General features: G+C 34.9%; 1 protein-coding gene across 1 annotated transcript in view; it reads left to right on the forward strand.

The window, feature by feature from the left end:
• USH2A (usherin) overlaps positions 1-25,386 on the forward strand; it is an 800,680-nt gene that overhangs the window by 147,763 nt on the left and 627,531 nt on the right. Inside the window, exon 12 of the mRNA XM_003814150.6 lies at positions 24,635-24,830. Within this exon, the coding sequence (XP_003814198.3) occupies positions 24,635-24,830 (196 nt within the window). The remainder of the gene's footprint in view (positions 1-24,634; positions 24,831-25,386) is intronic.

Below are 25,386 nucleotides of genomic sequence, written 5' to 3' on the forward strand. Positions count from 1 at the left end.
ATAAAGTTACTTTTTAGAAAACCTGATTTATTTGTTTTCCTTATCATCTCAGATGGATACCTTCCTCTCAAAATCTATTTGGAAATTATATTTTCAAGTATTAAATTAACTAACATATTAAGCAGGCATTCTCCTGTGTAAGTTCCTAGCAACTTTTACCACTTGTACTAAAATAAAACAGATAGTTAAGCCAAATGAGTTAACTTTTCTGAAAGTGTATCTTTATACAACATTAACTATAGACATGGAAAATACATTTATTCACGTTAGAAATAAATGCTTCTGTGAGATCTTTCATTTTGATAAAGTCAAAACACCATCTTGTTAATAACTACTATATTAATTTTGCAGCAAATTACAATAAGACCACACTGTATAGTTGTGCCATTCAGATGACATTTATGAAATGCTCTAATTTAACATGGTGACATATATTACCTGCATCTTTTACACATTATAGCTTATATCCTCTGAGCGAAATAGACCTAAACCATCCAAAAAAAAAAAAAAAAAGAGAGAGCGAGAATAATGCAATGGGAAATTATACCCCTTTGAGAACTAGAAGGACTATAATTACATTGCTTCCTCTTAAAACCATTCAAATATGTAACCATTGCTGGGAACAGCAGTATGTGGGGAACCTCTTTACACTCTTTCTGTCTTGAACACTCAAAAGATTGAGAAAAAAAATATTCCTTTCCTACTGTAGTTTTATTTGAGCATGCTTCAGAATTTTACCTTTTTGCACACTCCTTAGAGATTATCGTGGGGAAGTTTAGAAAGCAGTTTCTTGGAAATGCCTTTTGGAGGGAGAGGGGAGCTATAAAAATATACCAGCCTGACAAATGACAGGCATTGTAGACTGGAAAAGAAAAGACATCTTGGTTTTACACCAATGTAGAAGCTTTTCTTTTCAAATGAATATTTTCGACAGCTGAGCAAGATGATAAACAGCAGTATCACAAAACACTTAAATGGAAACAAGTATTACAATGTACATTATTCACCTGGCATTCTCCAATTCATGACATTTATATGTGGCAGAACCCACTGCAGATTCATTTATTTATTTTTGAAGTGGAATGAGTTCCTTACAAAGGTAGCCTGTTACATTAATGTGGACTTTTCTTCTCTAGAGAGGCAGAAGCTTAAGGAAAAAAGTTATTGTATCTGTACTAGAAATATGTGGTAAGTCTCAGAATCCACATCTTAGGGCTGAGAAGGCTCCTAGCAAGTACAATATACTGTATAAATATAGACAAATAAATATAGATATAGATTTTTTTGTGTAAGCACCGGCAGTGTTGCAAATGATTAGATATTTCATAAATGCCTTTTCTAAAAAGGTATTGCTGAAACCAGTCTATTTCTAGAACTTATATTCAGATGTTTAGAGGTATAAATGCTTCAATATTGGCTAAGCTTAGAAAGGCTATGTTTCTCTGAGGCTCAGTGATAGACCTACCAATAATTTGATGAGATGCATGACTAAGAAGAAAAAGAGAGTAAGACTGAGTCCCTGTGAATTGATTGACTTGGTGCAGTGGCAGAGTAGGTAGCAAGTATTAAAGCAATAGTTCTTAAATGTTAGTGTTCATAAGAATCATCAACAGAACTTTTTAAAAATGAAGATTCCTAGGTTTTAACTTTAGCGACTTTTAATTCTTTAGGTCTGGTATATTTGGTTGTGGGAAATCAAAAGACTCAACTTTGGAATACACTGAACCGTTGTTGACTATAGATTTGTATATTCAAAATTTTTTGGTATTTAAAAATGGTATGTATGGTTTATTGAGTCAAATATTTTTAAAACTATGAATGTGTGCTGGTTTTTTTTTTTTCTGGATTGGAGGACAATTTAGGGTAAGCATTCTCTATTTAACAAGTCATAATTAACTCCCTGCCAAAACTAAGTAGAAATTGTGATTTCTATAACTCCTATATTTGATAATATCTCCTAAAAATATTTCAGTGATATAGCATTTAATTGAAAATAATTCATCTAGTCACCAAACAAATATAGGGACGTTCCTATGTACGAGTCACTGTGCATATCAAGGTGTATATTACAGTGAATAACAGAAACACTCACGAAGTGTTCAATTGAATTTAACCTTGAAATGTATTATTTATTATTATTATGTTTAAATAAACTATGTGAGGTTTTTTTTTCATTGCCAATGAGAAACCCATCCTAACTTCAGAATTTTTATCTTTAAGTATATCCTATTTTAACCACCCTTACCCATCCACTCTCAATGATTTCTCCTCAGTGTGGGGCCTTGCCATGGAAGTGTGCCCTGGTCAGTGAGTTTTGAGAGTCCGTGGAAGCTAGATTGCCCTTGGCTCTTCAGTTCCCACTGCAGAACTCTTGCAGTCACTGGCTATTGGATCAGCAGAACATCTCCTATTTTCAGTCGCCCATTTTCAAATTGGCTAACTGAACTTTGGGTTCTCCAGTTTCCAGGTCTTTCAAAAGTCCGACACCCCTTTACTATCATCTGCTTTCTCCTACACAGGGGCTAATGCCATGCAGGTTTTGTGACTGCTGGTGTTGTGTTCCTACCTGCTTTTTTTGGGAGGCTTCTGGGCACAGCTGGTCACCTAGTTTTATTATAAACATTTTTAATGGCTTTGCTGTTGTGTTGCTGTTTAGTTCTGTCAGCTTTTATCCTGGGATTTAAAGAGACCCAAGAGTTCTGTGGCCACATAACCATTGATCCTGATTCCCCTGGAGTCTCTTTTGACTTTTACTGCCTAATTTAAGCTGAACATATGAAATACATGAAAAAACTGAAAGCTCAAGCTCGTTTGTTGTTTGTCTTCCTAGGTTATGGTTTCCATTTCTCCCTCTTTCTCAACCTATTTTGCCCACCAATGTCTATCCTTCCTTCACTTTTTGCCTACTCACTACAATATTCAATTACACAAACGTAATTTTTGCTCTGCTCACCCCAGCGCCAGCATTTTTCTGGGAGTTTAAGTCTCTTATGAATCTGGGAAGAAAGGAACTAAAAATGAGCAGGGATGAATAGCAAAATGAGTGAGTCAACGAGTAGCAGGCAGGACATTAGAGTGAAGCTATTTTCTTACCCAGAAGACTGATGATGGGAAAGGAAAAAAAAACAATTCAAAATTAGTAGAAGAAAAGAAACAATTAATAAAACATGAGTGGATATTAATCAAATAGAAATTGGACAAAAAATAGTGAAAATGAACAAACGCAATAGTTTGTTCTTTGAAAAGGTTAATAAAGTTGATGAGCAGAAAACACAAAATACCAACATCAAAAACACAAATTACAAACATCAGAAATTTAAAAAAGAGACATCAGTGTCATAGCACATTTTATAAACATTAAAAAATTACAGTTTTATGAACAGCTCTGCTAATAAATCTGATGTCCTGAATGAAATGAACAAATTAACACAAAACCAACAACAAAAAATAGAAATAACCTCACATATATTAAAGACACTTAATTCATATCTAAAAACCTTTCAACAAGGAAAATCTCAGTCCCAAATGGCTTCACTGATGAATTCGCCACTAACATAAAGGAATAAATAATATTAGTCCTACACAAACTCTTTCAGAAAACCAAGGAGGGGCATATATTTCTCAGCTCATTTTGTGAGGGCTACCTAACTTTAATCCCATAACCTAACAAAGCACTAAAAGAAAAGCCCATTAGAATATTCCATATGAACATAGATGTAAAATACCTTAACAGCATATTAGCAAATGAAATCCTGCAATATATAATAGGGTAATGCATCATGGCTGATTGGATTTCTCCCAGGAATGCAAAGTTAGTTTAACATCTGAAAATCAATTAATGTAGTAAGCCACATAAATAGAATACAAAAGAATTCCCAGGTAATCATCTCAATAGATCAAAAAACTTTGAAAAAGAATTCAAAACACTTTCATGATAAATACCCTCTGCCTACTAGAAATACAAGAGAACTTCCTCAAACTGAAAAGGGCATCTGCAAAAACCCTATAGCTAATATTATGTTAACAATAAATGTTAAATTTTTTACCACTACATCAGGAACAAAGCAAGGAGGTTTGCTCTTATAACTTCTACTCAAAATTGTAACAGAAGTCTAATGTAGGACAAAATGAAAAAACAAAAAGCCATGAATATGAAGAAATAAGTAAGACTATTATTATTTGCAGAAAATATGCCACGGTATAGACAGTGGGAGTATAAAAATTGCTTGGCAAGCATCAAGTCCCCCACATACACTCCCCTCCTCACACTACTCTCCTTCCTAAAGCCATGCAAAACCGCTTTATATTCTAAGTAAGGACGGGATGTTTGATGTGCAAATGCAGCTGTAAGATAAATCCTTGAGCAACATTTTTGGCCACCCTGCCCTTCCTATAGAAAGTCTGGGGCTGTCACTGAGGTAGGGTTAGTAATGGTATGTGAGACTGGAGAGACATGTGGAAACCACCTCATGGTATTTGGACTTCACTAGTTAGGCAATAGGGAGCTATTGAATATTTCTGAGCACAGGAGTGACACAGAGGTGTACCAAGTAGGTAAGAGGCAGTGGAAACAATCTACCTCAGTGGGGAAGAGTATTGTACCACAAAATTTGTTTAGAATTGCTAGTACTTGGTGATAATTAAAAGCAGAACAATTTTAACTGAATTTTATTATTTTAATTTTACTTACAGAAAGTGCATCCTCTTTTGTGTACCCAGGTGTTTCATTCTCACCACCTTACCGTAGGATTATTATCATCAGAATTAAAGTAGATGAGGCAAGGCACAGTGGCTCATGCCTGTAATCCTAGCACTTTGGGAGGCTGAGGCAAGAGGACTGCTTGAGGCCAAGAGTTTGAGGTTATGGTAAGCTATGTTCATGTCACTGCACTCCAGCCTAGGCAGCAGAGTGAGACCCTGTCTCTTAAAAAAAAAAAAATTGGAATGAATGAAAATTAATTTGATAGCAGTTTATTAAATGGATTGGGGAGAGGAACAGACTGGCAGATATCATTCAGTATACAATAGCTGGTTAGTGATGGCAATTCTGAAAGAAGAAGTGGTAGAAACTGGGAGGTGTTGCTAGTGTAGTATGACCTTTTAAAACTCACAGAGTGCATAGCTTGTGGATGTATAGAACAATGTGAAAGAATAAATTCTCCAGAAAGGAAGAAGAGGAGTTAGAGATTTTATAAAAGAGAAGTCTGTGATGTTCTCTAGGAAAGAAAAAAATTTTCTGAAGAATATATGCATTGATTAAATGATTTCCTTTTGCCCTCATTTATATTTATTTTCTGTTCAAATGAAACACTTAAACTACCACTCAATTTCCGGGACAGACTTCCTGTTCCTACATTCTTCAGTTTGCTTTTTAAATTTTTACTTTGTTTAGCAATATCAACATTGCCTCATTGGCTTTTAGTGAGTTTCTTGAGAAGATGTAATCTATAGAACATTAGTTCTTCTCTCCCACCAGACAGATGAGTGCATAGAAAGACATATAGTTATACTGCTGCTGTTTTAAAAGTGTTGCTTCAAATTACCTAAAATATAGTGACTATTAGATAATCACTGATAAAAACTGTGTTCATCTAATTTATTAATCTTGAAATCATGCTTCATATTTCCTTTAAGCACAAAATAGTTATGTTCACACATGCACAATAAATCATATATGGATTACTTGATGCCTTGAATTCACCCTCATAGAATTTTATCTCCTAATGTAAAGAAAACTGACTAGGGTAATTATTGCAGGATCTTACTCTTTTCTGTTGTCAGTAACCTTCCCACCAAACTCATTGTGACAATTGTCACCCAGTTGACTGTGCATATCCACCATTGCTCCAGAGCCTAGGCCAGCAGACTTTTGCTGCATGGTCCAAAATGGTGAGGTCCTGGGTGTGATCACAAGGCAATGTGCAGCAAACATTAGTGACCATCAGTGCTAACAAAGAAACTTACAAAATAACAACTTGACCGCTTGGCGAATTCTTCCACTGTGTTTTCAGCTCTTCACAGGTGTAGGCCATGCCTTAAACTTAATTGAGTCTAGCACTCTTCCTGTTACTATTATTATATTTGTAGCTTATGATAAGCGGAGTGAATTTAACATACGGGTTATGATCATGCATTTGAGAGTTGGGCCACTTAGTAACTGTATTAGTCCGTTTTCACACTGCTGATAAAGACTTACCTGAGACTGGGCAATTTATACAGGAAAAAGGGTTTAGTGGACTTACAGTTCCACATGGCTGGGGAGGCCTCACGATCACGGCAGAAGGCGAAGAGGAGTAAGTCACATCTTATATGGGTGGCAGCAAGCAAAGAGAGAGCTTGTGCAGGGGAACTCTTGTTTTTAAAACCATCAGATCTCATGAGATTTATTCACTATCACGAGAACAGCACAAGAAAGACCTGCTCCCATGATTCAATTATTTCCCACTGGGTCTCCCCCACAACACATAGGAATTCAAGATGAGATTTGGGTAAGGACACAGCCAAACCGTATTGGTAACTGCACCACCTTTAATAAGTAATTTGATCTTTCTAAGGTTTAAATTCTTCTTCTGTCAAATGAAGATTCATGTATTTTCACAAATAATAAAATGACGAAAATTCCTGCCACTATGGAGCTTACATTGTAAAGTGATTTGGGGGAGTTGGAAGAGAAAGAACAATCAATAAATATAAAAATAAGTAAGTTTATTTACTAAGTTAAATGCTATAGGAGAAAACTAGACAAAGTAAAATGCCTTGAGAGTACCATATTAAGGAAAGGAATTGCAATTTTGGAAATGTAGCCAAGAGACTTTTAATTGAAAAGATGGCATTTCACTTGAGACCTGAAGGAGATGAGGGAGTTAGTCATGTGGAAATCTGGAAGAAGAGACCTAGGCAGAGGCAGCAGCCTATGCAAACACCATAAGGTGGAAGCACCCCTGATGTATTCAGAAAAGGGGCTGTATAGCTGAAGTGAGCAGAAGAGAGAGTAGGATTGTCCCAAGCCTACAGGATCCTTGTGCAAGCTGCAAATAATTGGTCACTTTGCAAGTACTGCCCCACATCCATCAAATACTTTAGAAGGGTTGAAAAAAGTTTGACTATCAATCACTTGATGAATTTTCCTGCCCACTCTTTGCTCTATACCAGTGTGAAATATACAGAGTAATACTTCCACTTCATCTTTACCGAGCACTTACTATGTTCCAGAGATGATGCTAAACATGTTTACATTAATAATCTCAGTTAATCCTGACAACAGACCTATGAGGTAGATATTATTATGCTCATTTTATTGATAAATACGTGAAGACTTCGGTAGATTTAAGTTGTTCAGAGAATAGTTAATACTGTGGCTAGTAATTGTGGCACATAATCCTAATGTTCCAGGAATTTATATCATTTAGTTGAGGAGACACTCCTCAACTCCTGTCTCAGGTGACAGGAGTAAGTGAAATTCTAAGGCACAATATAGCATGGTGCATAAGCAGGCAGGACTGCAGCCACAGAACCCTCAATTTTAATTCAGGCTAAGTCACTTACTTTCCCTTTTATGTTAGAGATGTCTGTTAGTTTTTCTACAGGAAGTATAATACCTCATAGGGTAATTTATTCACAAATACGAAAACACGTATAAAACATCATAGCAGTCTGCCTGCAATATCGTAAGTGTTCAAAAGGGTTGTTGATATTATTATTGTTGTTGTAAGCTAAGGAATGCTAGAAAAACATCAAAGATTCAATTACTCAAAATAACTTTTGCTGAGCATCTACTACATATAAAATATGTATATTGTGGGATCAATAGATGATGTAAAAGTGCAAAAGGTTCTGGCCCTTGGGAAGTGTATGGTACACTGGGAAGATATATTTTCAGACAAGACATAATAATTCTAATACAAGCTAGACCTTAAGGAATTGAATGACAGAGGTAACAAGAAAATGCTGTAAAATGGCTGGGGAGAGAAAAATCCTCTAATTTGGGAGGAGCTCAGTATTGACAAAGGCTAGAAATGGGTAGAGAACACTTTCCCAAAAAAGATGTCATGGTGTCTGGTGAGACAGGCTGTGAACTTGACTTCTCCCATCCCTTCCATTATTAATGTGTGTCTCTGTGCTCTAGCATTCATTTCATCTTGCGTACATGCTATTGTTTCCATTTAAAAACTCTCTTGATCACAATTTCTTCTGTAGCGATGGTCTCACGTCCTGCTCTCCTTTTTGGCAAAACTCCTTAAAAGACTTGTCTAGGCTCATGCCTCCAAATCCTATTCTGCTATTATTTCCTAGAAATATATCTGTCAGGCCTTCACTCTCATCATTACTTTGCAACTTTTCTTGTTAAGGTCTCCAAGGACCTCTGTCTTTTTAAACAAAGCTAAATTCTGTCTTCATTGTATTTGACATACAAGCAGCATTTGACACAGTTGATCACTCTCTTTTCATTTAGAGGACTCCACATTCTCCGGGTTTTCCTCCCAAATCCCTGCCTATTTCTTCTGTATCCTTTTTCTGTGCCCTCCTCTTACCTTTGAACACTTATTGTTGGAGTGCTCTGGAACTCTCTTTAGAGGACTTTCCTGTATCTACGCTCACGCCCTTGGTGATATTTTACTTCAAATACCAATTATACACAGACAATACTCAAATGAATTTCACAATCATATTTCCAATTAAGCACTTAACATGTTTTATTTATATATATAAAATATTCTTTGAATTTAATTATCTTTATCTTCGCATCAATACATAATAATCTATCAGCAAATCATGTTGGTTCTATTTTCAAAAATATCCAGTCTTTCATTCTTCCTAGATTCAATAATTCCTTTGCTTGTCTATTTAGTTTTCTATATGTCATTAATCTTCCTCATGCTGATGTCTTTGCTACATGAATATATACATATATATGGTACACATACATATATATTTTACGCACACACATACATATTTATGCTCAAGGATAGCTATTCCATCAGCACAGCCCTACCTTCTCAGAATATTCTGGCCCTTTGATCTAGCATGGACCTCCTGCCCTGCTATCAGCCTAGAACTTTTCATATACCTCTACATCCTCATTTCCTGAATCCCATGCCTTCCATTCTTGTTGCTGTTGTCTGTTTACTTTCTTTTTGCTGGAACTATATTACTCAATAGCTTCCTGATATAGGAAGTTAAAGTTTTGAATCCTTGCAAATCCAGAAAATGTTTTTATTCTTTCTTTACAGGCAACCGATAATATAACTTAGTATAGAATTCTGGATTAGAAATAACTTTACTCATAATTTGGAAGGTACCATTCTTAGCTTTTTAGTTTACTATAATGTTGCAGAATACGGCAGTGATATTCTGTATTTTCTATGTGACTTATTTTATTGGTCTCTGGAAATTTTTGTTTCTTTTTTATTTTTGGAATTTGAATGCTTCATGAGATTGCACCTTGATCTGGGTTTTTTCCACCAGCATGTGGTGAGCCTTTTTTTAACTTTTTAATATTTAATTTTAATCAATCAACACATAACATTTATACCTATTATGAGATACAGAGAGATATTTCAATACATATGTAAAATGTGTGAGTATCAAATCAGTGTAATTAGCAAATCCATTACCACCAACATGTATCATTTCTTTGTGTTGGGAACATTCAAAATCCTTTCTTCTAGCTATTTGAAAACATATAATAAATTGTTGTTAACTATAGTCACCATACAGTACTATAAAACACAGAAACTTATTCTTCTTACCTATCTGTGATTTTGTATCTGTTAACCAGCCTCTCCCTATCCCCTTCTCCTTGCTATCCTTCCAAGACTCCAGCAACCACTATTCGACCTTCTACTTTCATGAGATCAACTGGTTTAGCTTCCACATATGAGTCAGAACAGGTAATATTTATCTTTCTGTGCCAGGCTTATTTCACTTAACATAATGTCTTCCGGGCTAAACATAATGCCCTCTAGGCTAATCCATGTTGCTTCAAAAGACAGAGTTTTATTCCTTTTCATGGCTGAATAGTATTTCATTATATATTTATATATGTGATATATGATATATATATCAAATTTTCTTTATCTATTCCTTTGCTAATGAGCACTTAGGTTGATTCTATATCTTAGCTATTGTAAATAGTGCTGCAATAAACATGGGAGTGCAGATATCTCTTCAACATACTGATTTCAAAACGTCTGGTTATATGTACCCAGTAGTGGGATTGCTGAATCATATGGTAGTTCTCTTTTTAGTTTTTTTTAAGTGACCTTCATACTTTTTTCCATAATGGTATGCTAATTTACATTCCTACCAACAGTGTATAAGAATTCCCTTTTCTCTGCATCCTTGTAAGCATTTGTTATTTTTTGTCATTTTTATAACATATTTTAACTGGGAAAAGATAATATTGTGGCTTTTGTTTGCATTTGTCTGATGATTAGCAATGTTGAGCATTTTTTCGTGTACTTGTTGGCTATTTGTATGTCTTCTTTTGAGAAATGTCTGTCCAGACCATTTGCACCTGTTTTAATTGGATTATTTGGGGCCATTGAGTTGATTTTCTTATATATTCTAGGTATTAAACATTTCTTGGATGAATACCTTGCAAGTATTTTTCCATTCTGTAGGTCGTCTCTCCACTTTGTTGGTAGTTTCCTTTGCTGCGAAAGGGCATTTTAGTTTGATGTAATTCCATTTGCCTATTTTTGCTTTTGTTGCCTGGGTTTTTGAGGTCTTAGAATTTTGCCCAGACCAATGTCCTGAAGCATGTCTCCTAGGTTTACTTCTAGTATTTTCATAGTTTTGGGTCTTACATTGAAGAGTTTAGTCCATTTTGAGTGGATTTTTGTATATGGTGAGAGACGGGGGTCTATTTTCATTCATTTGCACATGGATAGCCAGTTTCCCCAGCCCCATTTATTGAAGAGGATGTGCTTTTCCCACTCTATGTTTTTGGTGACTTTGTTGAAAACCCGTTGGCAGTAAATAGGTGGTTTTGTTTCTGGGTTCTCTATTCTGTTCCATTGGTTTCTGTGTCTGTTTTATGCCAGTATCATGCTGTATAGCTTTGTAGTAAATTTTGCAGTTAAGTAGTGTGATATCCTCAGTCTTGCTCTTTTTGAACAGGTGACTTTGTCTCAAGATTGATTTGTCTAGCTCAGTGGGGTGGCTCACGCCTGTAATCCCAGCACTTTGGGAGGCCGAGTTGGGCAGATCACTTGAAGTCAGGAGTTCGAGACCAGCCTGACCAACATGGCGAAACCCTGTCTCTACTAAAAATTCAAAAATTAGCAGGGCATGGTGGCGGGCACCTGTAATCTCAGCTACTCAGGAGGCTGAGGCAGGAGAACTGCTTGAACCCAGGAGGTGGAGGTTTCAGTGAGCCAAGACTGTGCCATTGCACTCCAGCCTGGGTGACAGAGAGAGACCCCACCTCAAAAAAAAAATTGCTTTGTCTATTCTGGGTCTTTGTGGTTCCATGGGAATTTAAAGAATTTTTTCTTCTATTTCTGTGAAGAATATCATTAGTATTTTGATAGGAATCATATTGAATCTGTAGATTGCTTTTGATAATACAGTCATTTTTATAATATTAGTTCCTCTAATCCATGATCATGGGATGCCTTTCCATTTTCTTGTGTGTCCTCTTTAATTTCTATTATAAGTTTTATAGTTTTCCTTGTACGGAACTTTTACCCTTTGGTTAAATTTATTCCTAGTATTTTTGTTTTTTTAGCTATTGTAAGTGAGATTTCATTTTTACCTAGTTTGTTCTTGTTGTATAGGAATGCTACTAATTTTTGTATATTGATTTGATATCCTGCAACTTTATTCGTTTAGTTTATCACTTCTAAGAGTTTTTTAGTGGAGTGTTTAGTTTTTATTACATATAAGATCCTGTCATCTGTAAACCAGAACTAGTTGACTTCCTCCTCTTCAATTTGTATTCCTGTTATTTCTGTCTCTTGCCTAATTGCTCTGGCTAGGAATTTCTAGTTCTAGGTTGAATAAAGAGTAGTGAAAGTGGGCATCACCGTCACATTCCAGTTCCTAGAAGAAAAGTTTTCACCTTTTCTCCGTTTAGTAAGATGTTGGTTGTAGGTTTGTCATATATGGCCTTTATTATTGAGGTACATTTCTTCCATACTAATTTGCTGACAGTTTTTAGCATAAAGGGATGTTGAATTTCATCAAATGCTGTTTCTGTCTTTTGAGATTGTCATACGGTTTGTCCTTCATTCTGTTGATATACTTTTATTTATCCCATTTATTCAATTTGCTCATATTGAATCATTCCTACATCCTTGGTATAAATCACACTTGATCCTGGTATGTAATATTTTTGATGTGCTGTTGGATTCGGTCTGCCAGTATTTTATTGATGATCTTTGCAACTATGGTCATCAGGAATATTGGCCTGTAGTTTTTGCTGTTGCATATTTGGTTTTGGTATCAGGGTAATGCTGGCCTTATAAAATTAGTTTAGAAGAATTTCCTCTGCTTCAATTTTTTGGAACAGTTTAAGAAAAATTGGTATTAGTTCTTCTATTAAAGTTTGGTAGAATTCAGCAGTGAAGCCATTGGTCCTGGACTTTTCTTTGTTGGGAGACTCTTAATTACTGAATCAATCTCATTACTTGTGAGTATTCTGTTCAGTTTTCTATTCCTCCTTGGTTCAATTTTGGCCAGTTGTATGTATCCACAAATTTATCCATTTCTTCTAGGTTTTTCAATTTGTTGGCATATAGTTATTCATAATAGTCTCCAATGATCAACTGTATTTTTGTGGTTTCAGTTGTAGTGTCTCCTTTTTCATTTCTGATTTTATTTGAGTCTTTTTTCTTTTTTTCTCAGTCTAGCTAATGGTTTGTCGATATTATCTTTCAAAATATCAACTTTTTGTTTTGTTGAGCTTTTGTATTGTTTTTGGTCTCAATTTTATATCCTTCTGATCCTTTTTATTTCTATATTGTGCCTTGCAGAGGACCTTTCTAGTTAAATATATTTGGGAACTTTTGAGCTTCCTGGATCTGGGTATCTATGTCTGTCCCAAGACTTATGAAGTTTTAAGTTAGTATTTCATTAATAGGTTTTTATTACCCTTTTTGTCATCTTGTCTTTCTAAGCTCCCACAGTATGAACAGCTGTTTGCTTAATGGTGTCCCTCAAGTCCTGTAGGCTTTCTTTATTCTTTCTTATTCTGTTTTCTTTTTCTTTCTGTCTGCTTGAGTTATTTCAATAGACCTGTCTTTGAGTTCATAAATCATTTTTTTCTGCTTGATCTAGCCTGTTGTCGAAACTCTTGATTGTATTTTTATTTCATTAACTAAATTGCTCAGCTCCAATATTTCTGTTTGGTTCCTTTTTATGATACCAATTTCTTGTTGAATTTCTGATTTAGATCATGAATTCTTTTCCTGATTTTTTTCAGTTGCATATCTGTATTTTCTTCTATCTTGCTGAGTTTCCTTAACATCATTATTTTGAACTCCTTTTCTGGCATTTTGAAAATCTCTTTTACTTTGAGGTCTGTTACTAGAGGATTATTGTGTTCCTTTGGTAGTGTCATGTTTTCTTGCTTTTTCATGTTTCTTGTGTTCCTACATTGATACCCGCACATCTGGTAAAGTAATTGCTTCTTTTAATGTTATGGACTAGCGCTTATAGGGAAAGATTTACTCCTGTAGATAAGTTCTAGAGTGTTAAGTAGAGGGTGATAGCTTTGGTCCTGAGTGGGCACAGTAGTGTAGTCTCTGTGAAGTTTCTTCAACTGTAATCCATGTCAGTAATGTTTCTGAATGCTTCACTGACCTAACCTGTGGGAGTTTGTGGCAGCAGTGACATGACTTTACTGGAATCAGGCTAATTGAGTGAGTTATCAGGATGGAAGCATGTTTGTGCATGTGATGGGTCACCTAGCTTAGGAACTGGCTTGCTTTGGGTGAAGCCGTGGGCTGTTTCTCAGGCCGGGGGCATGAGTGTTCAGTGGATCAGCTGGTTCTGGAACTGGTTCACCAGGAGTGAGGCTGTTGGGTCATTTCTCAGTTTAGGGGCATAGGCACATGATGGTTTGCCAGCCATTAAGCCTATTAAAACTATGGTTTCATGTCTGGAAAATGTGTATTTTATACTAATTCTTTATTAACTTATTCCTTTAATTTTTTTTCCTTTTGGTGTATTTCTGAAAATTCTATATTTTTATTTTGTTTTCATCTCATTATTATTATTAGCCTTTCTGATGTATTTTCTTATCTTTCTCTTCTAATCTTTTAGTTGAGATTTTTTTCCAGCCTTTTTTTTTTTTTTTTGGATATAGAATCTTAGTATATTGTCTAGGCTGGACTCAAACTCCTGGGCTCTAACAATATTTCTACCTAAGCCTCCTGAGTAGCTGGTACTACAAGCACATGCCACTATGCCTGGCTCTATATTTTTAATATTTAAGAATTCTTTCTTTCACCAATTGTTTATTCTTTTAGGCTTATTTTGTTTCTATATTTTTTAATGAATGCAACTTTTATCTTCTGGGGATAACAGAGATATTTTATTAAATTGTTATTAGTTGATGATTTCTTCTATCTCTAATTCCCTGCATTGTTTGTTTCCTCATCTGGATTATCATTTTTCATCGTCCTCCTTTATTTTTGTTTCTGTCATTCACATTGTATATTTTGCACGTTTGATGAATTTTGCCATCTGCTTTATTCTGTAGAGAAATGGTAAAACATTTCCAAAATGGCCTTTACTCATGTTTATGAGCAGCAATACAGCTTTACTTTGCAGAGGTTAAAAGCTCAAATATTAGTTCTAGCGTTCTTATGTTTGTAGTTTTTTTCTGCCAGTTTCCTCTTTATGGAAAATAACTCTGGCTCCCGGCTTTCTGTAAACTGTGTAGAAGGGGAATTGTGGTGGTAAAGGGGAGAGGCAGTGTATACAGACTTTCACTTAATCCTTTCATGTCTACCTTGTGCCTCTTCCAATAACAAGTTGTTGATGTTCCAATATAATGGAGCTGGTTAATTTCAATTATTCTTGACAATAAGACTGATGTCACTGTGGAGTAGGATTAGTTTGGCTGGCTGAGTGGGGTTGAAAAGGGGACCTGAAAATCTAAATACTTTCTATGTGGAATACCTCTAACTCATGATTCTCAACCTTGGCACTATGGCTATTTTGGGCTGGGTAATTTGTTGTGAGGGATGGATATGTGCATTGCAGGATGTTTAGCAGAATCCCTGGCTACATATCAGTATACTACATGCCAGTAGAACTCCTCCCCTCACTGGGACAACCAGAAAGTTCCTCTGGGACAAAATCATCCTTAGTTGAGAACCATTGTTTAACTTTAGATCTGTGTGTGTCCTCTTACTTCTCTCAATGTTTCATTATCTTCAAGTCTTAAGGCTCTCAAAGATTCTATAGGAAAAATCAGTTTTCATGTTTTAGGAATCCAATTCAGCCAGCACTCAAGCTGTAACTTCTCTGATTATTCAAGAATGTTGTCAATATTTATTTCTATTTCTTAATTTCATTTTCTGTCTTCAAAATTTTTGTAAAATGTATTTCTTCCCTATTGATTTCTCTGCTGGCCTCATTAAAATTATGGGTTATATTTTTTTAAATTCCTATTTTTTTAATTGAAGTATCAAGAAAAAGAGGAAAATGCACATGCTTGATCTGAACTTTATCAAAAATTGGTAATTGTTTTCATCTCTTACTATTAACTCTTTTTTAAATCGATCCTCTTGCTTTAGGAATCCAAATCAGCCTGCACTCGTACTGCAGTTTCTCTGATTAGTCAAGAACGTTACCAATATTTATTTATATTTCTTCATTTCATTTTTCGTCTTTGAAATTTTTGAAAAATATGTTTCTCCCATATTGTTTTCTCTGCTGGTCTCATTAAAATTATGGGTTTTACTTTTTAAAATTGCTGTTATTTTAAAGTAGTGAGAAAAAGAGGAAAATACATGTGCTTAATCTAAATTTTACCAAAAATTTTATATTTTAGTAAATGTATTCAGATGCATATTTTTCTGACAATGGGCAGTCTTAGTTAACACCTGTATCCTTTTTCTTGAGCAAGAAAATAAATTTATTATAATTTTTACTTATTCTGCCCTAGTATTCCTCATGGATAGATCGTGTCTTAATTTTATTAATCTTTGAATGCATCAATTCTAATAAGTTGGATCCTTTGTCAGAAAGCAGAATGTGTACAATATACTTATCCCTTAGTTTTGTCTTCCTGGGAACTGACTCTTGATCACAATAGGATATATACCTACAGATCAGCTTCATTATAATTTAATTTACTGTATTTGGCAGCAACATCTTCTAGTGGTAACCTAGACTGAGATGAAATATTCCATTTCAATTGACAGTTATAAAGCTACAGACCATAGATTTCAATTATTTGAGTAGTTACTACATTAAAACTCATCTTTTTTTTCCCCTTCCTTTGCTCCCAACCATATGCACAGCAACCAGTATGTTTCTAAATTTTGCTCCTGTTTATAATGCTATTTCTTAAGCTTCTAAACATCGCAGTGTGCATTGCACCTCTGCTAATCTCCATCCAAATTCTGCTATGTTTTGGAGTTTGTAAGAAAGTGTGGTGCTGATGAGGGGATTGAAGGTTCAGGATTCCAATTTTGGCTGCTTAACAGGAACAGTTGAAGGATGGCATGAGGTTTTTGATCCGTGGTTTTCCATTTCCCTGGTATAGTAAGCATAGGTATCACTGCCAAACTTCTTTGGAGCTCTACGTTATTTGGGTTGAGAGCTTGGAGCTATGTTAAACAGCTGAATAAATGTTTCCCAATGCAGCTCCGTCTATGATGCAGCTCCTGAAAATTCTCTCTGAATGTTGTCAACTAGTTTTCTCTTAAATTGAGTTTATAGTTGTTTTGTCAGGTCCAAATGTCCTTTTGAGACTTTACTTTGACTGAACAGTGTGATAGAATTTATCCTCCTGCTTGAAATGATAAAAATATGGACAAAATGTATTAAATAATTGTTTGCTAGATGTTGGACATCAGGCAATGAGGACAATGTTTGCTGAGAAATAGGAAATAAATTATGTGAATCTTACAATTGACCCAGATTACTGCTTACAGAGTATTTCTAGTCCATGACTTAGGGAGAGAAATCCCAGATGGAGCCCAGAGGGTTCTCCAAATTGAAGAGATACAGCCAAGTGTTTCAGGAATTCAAAGTAGTTAGAGTTTGCAGAGAGCAGAGAGAGGAACACAGAGATAATTTCACAGATCTACAGAGCATCTTCCTTAAGAATTCACTTTACTACGGTTCACTGCATGTATGAGGCTGCAGAAAGCACAACTTTCAATTATTAAAAGTAACAATAATTAACTCTCATGTAATGCTGGGTATGTGCCTATTTCCACTAGCTGAACTGGGGAGAAAATTTATGATTCATGGGATATTTGATAAGAGTACACAAAAGGGTCTAGCCTCAATAGTGGAGAATAGCCCTAGGCTGATAACTACTTCAATACCACCTAATAAATCTTAAGAGCAGACTCAAAAGGAACTGTTTCCAAGTAATTTAACTGCATCCGAGAACAAAACACAAATATATTTGTAAGAATACTGAAATATGTAGTACCCAACAAGAAAAAATTCAGTCTCTGGCACCAAATCAAAGATTATTGGGCATGTAAAGAAGCAGGAAAGTACAACTTATAATGAGGATGTAAATGCATCAATCAAAATTGATCCAGAATTGTGAGAAATGTTAGAATTATCAGGCCAGTATGTTGAAACAGATATTACAACTTTACATAGTTTAAAAGTTACATAAAAATATGGAAGGTACTAAATAACCCCACAGATCAAAATTCCAGAGAAAAACCTACACTGTATGGAATGAAAATACACTGGATATAATTGATTATACATTAAACATAAAACATTTATGTTATATATAAAAAATTAGTGAACTTGAAGTCATAGCAATATAACCTATCCAAAATGAAACAGAGTTGAAAGAGCATTTGTAAAAACGAAAACAGCATTTGTGAGCTGTGGGACAACTTTTAGAGGCTTGGTATATGTGTAATTGGAGTCCCTAAAGGAATGGTGGGGTAGAGGTGGGAACATAAAAAATATTCAAATAATTTATGGCTGAAAAATTCCAAGTACAGTACACTGAAAACCATAAAGCCACAAACCCATGAATCTCAAGAAAACTAAAAAATAAGTAACATGAAGGAAATCACAAAAGGCATATTATAATTGAATTGCTCAAAGCTAGTGATAAATTTTTAATGATAAAATAAAATACTAAAGCAGCCAGAGGAAAAAGACATGTTCAATACAAAGGCAAAACAGTAAGAATGACAACAGATTTCCTATCCAAAGTAATGCAAAGAAGAAGACAGTGGGGCAACATTCTTATAACTATGAAAGAAAATAAATAGTGCACTTATGATTCTATATCTAGTAAAGATATCTAAGATGAAGGTGAAATAAAAACTATTTGCAATACATATAATGAAAGAGTTCATCACACACAAACCTATACTATAAGACACATTAAAAAGAAGTCCTTCAGTAGGAAATAAAATGGTATCATATGGAAATATGGATCTGCACAAAGAAACAAAGAGCACCCAAAATGGCAACTGCATTGGTAAATAAGGAGGGTATTTTTCTAATGATTTAATTTTCTTTAAATATAGTTGACAGTTTAAAAAATAATAATAATATAGTAAAAGTTTTATAACATGTATAAGTAAAATGTTTGGCAGTAATAACACAATAATTAGGAGGGGGAACAGGAAGTACCCTTGACCCTTGAACGACATGGGAGTTAGGGGCACTGATTCCCTGCACAGTCAAAAATTCAAGTTTAATTTTGACTCTCCAAAAGCTTAACTACTAATGGCCTACCATTGACCAAAAACCTTACTGATAACATGAACAGTCAATTAACATTTATTTTGTATATATTATTTACTGTATTCTTACAATAAAGTAATCTAGAGTAAAGAGAATCTTTAGGACAATCGTAAGAAAGAGAAAATGTATTTACTATTTGTTAAGTGAAAGTGGATCATAAAGATCTTTGTCCTCTTCATCTTCACTTTGAGTAAGATGAGGAGGAGGAATAAGAGGAAGAGGAGAGATTGGTCTTGTGACCTCATGGCTGGCAGAGCTGGAAGAAGATTCTTTTATAAGTAGACTCATGCAGTGATAACCCATGTTGTTCAAGGGACAATTGTAGACTGTTGTAAGATCCTTATACTCTATTTGAAGTAGTCTGTCACTTAAAGCTAGGCTGTGATAAAGATGTAGGATAAAAACCACTAAAATCATAAAACAAAGAGTTATAACTAATAAACCAACATGGAGATAATTTGAATCATAAAGAAATATAAAATAACACAAAACAGGCAAAAAAAAAAAAAAGGAAAAAAGAAATCCCAAACAGATGGGACAAATAGAAAATATCAAGATAATAGATTTAAACCTAATCATATCAATAATAATGATAAATTTACATATTCTAAATACTCCACTTAAAAGACACAGATTGGAAGATTGGTTAAAAAAGGAAAAAGTACAGCTTAACTATATGCTGCTTACAGAAAAGATATTTAAGTATAAGACACAACTAGGTTAAAAGTAAATGTTGGAAAAGATAAATCTTGTGAACACTAATCATAAGAAATCTAGGGTGACTTTATTAATATGAGAAAACATGAATTTTTAGAAATTTTGTCCAAGATAAAATATTGCCCAAGATGAAGAAAGTAATTTCATTTTGCAAAAGGAGTCATTTTATCAATAGGACATAACAATTCTTAATATTTCTGTACCAACAGCAGAGCTTCAAAATGCACAGAGCAAAAACTAATGTAACTGAAGGAGAAAGTAAAATCCACATTTGTGGGCAAAAATTTCAATACCCTTCTCTCAATAATTAATAGAACAAACTGACAGGAAATCAGTAAATCTATAGATTAGAACAACACTGTCAACCAACTCGGCCCAATGGCCAGTTATGGAACATTCAACCCAACAGAGCAGCAAACTACACCTACTTTTCAGGCCTACACAAAACATCTACCAAAATAGATCAAATTCTGAACCATAACACAAGCCTCAATAGATTTAAAAGAATTCAAATTATATAAAGTACATTATGTGGCTGCAGTTAAATTAAATTAGAAATCAATAACAAAATAACCTGGAATTGCTCTAAGTATTTGGAAACTAACTAACAAAATTCTAAATAATCCAAGATTAGAAGAGGAAACCCATAGAGGAATTAAGAAGTATTTTGAACTGAATGAAAATGAAAACACAGCATAACAAAATTGTGAGATACCCAATATGGCAGGACTTAGTAGTATATTAGTAGCACTAAATGCCTATGCTAGGAAAGGATGAAGATTTCAAAGAAATATCTTCTACTTTACAAAACTAGCAAAAGAAGGGAAGACCCAAGCCAGGCTAATGAAAGCTATTTCTGAGTTTCTAACTGCATCTCATGGGGATGATCATTTCTTTTCTCTGCTCTTGTGGCTGAAAGCATGTTAAGGCCAAAACTGTGATTCAGGCAAGACCCAAATTTATAAGACCAAGATTGCATTTTAAGCCATAAAGAGCAGGAGAATCTCCATGGCTTGAACTGTGAATAGATATTTGTTTGTTATCAGAGATAGTAATTGTACTGCTTTATCTGTATTTCCTTCCATGTTAGTAAAAGAAAGCTCAGAAGTAGTTGATCACATGATCATAGAGAATAAACTACATTTCTCAGTCTCCTTGGCAGCTACGTGTAGAAATGTGGTTTAAGTTCTGGTCAATGATATTTTATCTATTAACTTTTGCTGTTTAAGTTAGTGGCTAAAAACAATAAAAATTGCGTATTTATTTAGGATTCTATGGTTTGGCTCAGTGCTGGTGTGCACTGGCTTGTCCAACCTCTTCTGGGCTCTCTCATTTGTCTGTGATTAGCTAGCTGGTCAAGCAGCAGTTAGATAGGAAGACCTCACTCTCATATGTGGTGGTTGGCAAGCTGGCTGTTCACCGGGGCAGTAGGAGCAATTATTAGCTGGGGCACCTCAGTTCTCTGCCATCCAACCTCTAATATTCCAGCAGGATAGCATGAGCTTGCTCACAAGGTGATCTCAGAGTTCCAAGCCCAGCAAGAGAGAATGAACTCTAAATTTGCAGGCATTTTAAATTGTCTGTTTGAATCATATTTGCAAGCATTATATGTGCTAGTATTTGGCCGAAGAAAACCAATAGGTCAATCTAGAGTCATTGTGGAAGGATCGTACCAAAGAGTGTCTTAGTGTATTTTTAAAGGAAAGGGGAATGCCTTTCTCTCTTTCTACTTCTTGGTGGACAGGAATTGGTTTTAGAGTATGAGTAGATTTGTATTTTCTCACATTAAAAAGGGAGAATCTACAGCTATGGAATCTATAGAAGTAAACTGGGTATTTTCAGTTGAATCCTGGGAAACTGACCAAAGTTAACATTTTTAAAAATAATAATGCCTTATTTTATTTTTAAACTACATTTTAAGATATAGTTAATATACAGAAATTATAATCTATATGTGTTACAGAGAGTTAGATTAATGAAATGGGAGTAAACTTGTTATTTTATTAATTTGTGGCAGAGTTCATATAGAAAGAATTGTTTTTATTGACAAAAATATCTGGATAAGACTTAGGTTTTGGCAAGAATCAAGGCAATATTATACACTTTTGAGATGTCTGTGAAAAAGTGACCATGTAAAGTCAGGTGTATAGAAAAAAGTGAATATGCTTTATGGCAGAGCAAGGAGGAAGAAGAGAGAAGCCACAGAGATGGTCGATAATTGGAGGGCAAGATGGTAGGTAATTGGAGTGCCAATGAAAATCTCTAGCTATAGGGAAACTAAAGGGATATTATGAATTGCAAAGTAATGATCTAATTCCTCTTTTACCCCGAATCTTTAATAAAGTTTAACGACTACAATTTGTTTGTTTGTTTTGAACAAGAGTTCTTGAAATTGAGGCATTAGCTGAGTTTCACCTCTGGGTGACATAGGGCAGTGCTGGCAGAAGCCAGAAAGACTTCAAAATGGAAGAAGCAGAAGTGTAGGGTCAGGGCGACTACGAGATGATCAATACGCATAGAATTCTTATAAACTTAAGGAGGACTTCTGTCATTCAGGGATGGAATTAGGGTCATAGGCAGCCTTATCTAGATTTCAAAATGCAAGGACGCTCCAGATGATACATGCATTAGATGTAAATAAGAATACAACAAGGACAGGTGCAGTGGCTCAGGCCTGTAATCCCAGCAATTTGGGAGGCCAAGGTGGACAGATCACCTGAGGTCAGGAGTTCGGGACCAGCCTGACCAACATGGTGAAACTACGTCTCTACTAAAAAGATAAAAAATTAGCCGTGCCTGGTGGCCCAGCTACTGGGGAGGCTGAAACAAGAGAGTCACTTGAACCTGGGAGGCGGAGGTTGCAGTGAGCCGAGATCGCACCATTGTACTCTCAATTTGCAGGCATTTTTAAATGTCTGTTTGAATCATTTTTCAAGAGTTAAACTCCATCTCAAAAAAAAAAAAAAAAGAAAAAAGAACAAAACATATAAAAGATAAAGGTTTTGCACTTTTATTTCTCTTTACCTTTTGCACGCTTCCTTGCTCTTTGAAAAAGTATTGTTTACATGTAATGTTTAAGATTATTCTTTGATGGAAACATCACATATGTCCAATGCCTTAAGGTGTTTACTATCTCTTTGGAGAACAGGACTGATCCTGTAATGTACCAGCAAAGACTCAGGCCTGAGTTATGGGTTGATGTACTTGAAGTGTTACAAGTATGTACCCACAGGCCTATTGGATTTTCATCGTATGCCTATATGTTACACATATCCACCAATAAATGCCATCTATTTTTGTAGGCTGAATCAAATCTCTGTCTTGAGTAATGATTTTGTATCCTTTGGACTAGATCTGAGTAAGACTGAGAAACAGACAGGCACAAGAAGGCAATTCATCGTTCTCACTCATCTTTCTAAACCTATATGCATCTTTGATATTGAGGTTCATTATTAGCTACAACTACATTTGGTTTGCATATAACCATTTATTTTTCAGTCTTAGATATTTTCATATCAATTGTCTTAATTATCCTTAAATAAAGCTTCCAGTGAGTCTCTATTTCTTGGATGAGGACAATTGAGGCAGTAATAGTTCTTTAAAAATTATTTAATTTCTAAGTCCTTCCCTATATCTTGTAACTGAATCCCAACCTAGATATTTTTAAATATCTTTGAAATTAAATATAAATCAAATAATATCTTTCCACATGTAGATTACTTCCCTCTATGGTAACTCTGCCTCCAAATGTGAAGAGCTGGATTCAATCCAAGTGAAAGAAAATCGGGGGAAAACGTCAGGGACTATAAAAGAGATTTGAAGTCTGTACCCACATTGCTGTGTTAGAGTCCTGAGTTATTAAATTTCTCATATTTATTTGACATTTTATATACATATGTCCGCTTATGAAGAGTTTAGTTCTTATCTTTAATCAACATAGTATTAACTATGCATATAGTAGATGAACACTGTATTTTATGTATTTGCATTCTTTTCAAACCAGATGCTTAAAGAATAAAATGACACAGTGTTTTAGCTGTTATTTTGCTTGAAAATGCTTTAAAACAAGAAACATTTTTGGAATTTCTTATCACAATATAAATCAGCTAAGTATATTTAATGTGGTGAAATGAATAATAAATAGGCTGAAATAGTCCTAAAAGGGGAGTTGGGTAAGAAAAAATGTATTAGGATCAATATCAATAGGCATAAATAATTCTATTAACAAATAACATTAAACATTGTTACACTGTTTATGGGATGATATCATTATATCATTATAGAAAGATTCTCCCTTAATTTAAATACCTAGCATGTACAAAACAAGTTTAAATCAATGAGACAGTAAACAAGAGGAATAAAATAGAGAGGTGGGCTGGGTGCGGTGATTCACACCTGTAATCCCAGCACTTTGGGAGGCCGAGGCGGGCGGATCACGAGGTCAAGAGATCAAGACCAATATGGTGAAACCTCGCCTCTGCTAAAATTACAAAAATTAGCTGAGCGTGGTGGCGGGCGCCTGTAGTCCCAGCTACTCGGAAGGCTGAGGCAGGAGAATGGTGTGAACCCAGAAGGCGGAGCTTGCAGTGAGCCGAGATTGAACCACTGCACTCCAGCCTGGGTGACAGAGCGAGACTCCATCTCAAAAAAAAAAAAGGGAAGTGGTGTCCTAAAGACTAAATTAACTGCTGACTGTTTTCTATTTTCAGTCTCTACATATTTATATTTTTATTTCTTTATATAGCATTGAATGGTTAATTCCCCGTTTCCCTTTTATTCTTATACGACTAACTTCTGTGGGTTTTATTTTCATTCAGTTCTCTATATTCCCCCTGCTGAAGCCTCCCATGTTGTGTGTCAAGAGGAAAAATATCTTATTACCTTCTTGTCTGTTGAACATTTAGTTTTCTTCTCCCTCCCTCCCTGTCTTGTACCTAATGAGCAAATTATCTAAAAATAGATACGTTCATCATTCTACAAAATGTGGTATCTTCTCTAGATTGGAGGACAGTGTAATTGTAAGAGACACGTGTCTGGCAGACAGTGCAATCAGTGCCAGAATGGATTCTACAATCTACAAGAGTTGGATCCTGATGGCTGCAGTCCCTGTAACTGCAATATCTCTGGGACAGTGGATGGAGATATTACCTGTCACCAAAATTCAGGCCAGTGCAAGTGCAAAGCAAACGTTATTGGTACGTATAATGCAAAAGTTTACAGTCACATCTCTATTACCATCTGGAATAAAATTCTCTATTTGATTTCTTAACTGAAGAGTAAAGCAAATTTCTTTGCTAAAGACAGGCTGAAAAAAAAAACAATTTGGATGAAATTAACTGTTTAAAATGATTAAATTAATAATTCTATCAAACTGCAGCTTGAAGCTTAGTTTAATCAACCCTTTAGAAGTTTCTTTATTCTGTAGATGCATTAATTCACATGGTCCCATACTAATAAGTCATAGAAAAATATAATTTGCTTACTGCATAGATGTTTCTTTTAGAAAATTAGCACTTTTTCAAAATGTTTTACACTTAATGAGTTCTAAGCAAATCATTTCCGTGCTAGTTTTCTTAATAGACCAAAATAAATGGATTTTTTTCAAAATATTCTGTGCTACAGGGTCCTTTGTGATAAATCTTTCCATTTTTTTTCTGTTATATTTCTTTGAACTGTTCCTATGAAATGCAAAATAAGTCAACATAATTCTACAGATCATGTATATTGCTAGGGTTACTTACAAAGGGCTAC

This window comes from Pan paniscus, chromosome 1 (genome assembly GCF_029289425.2).
Source record: "Pan paniscus chromosome 1, NHGRI_mPanPan1-v2.0_pri, whole genome shotgun sequence".
NCBI classification, from domain to species: domain Eukaryota; kingdom Metazoa; phylum Chordata; class Mammalia; order Primates; family Hominidae; genus Pan; species Pan paniscus.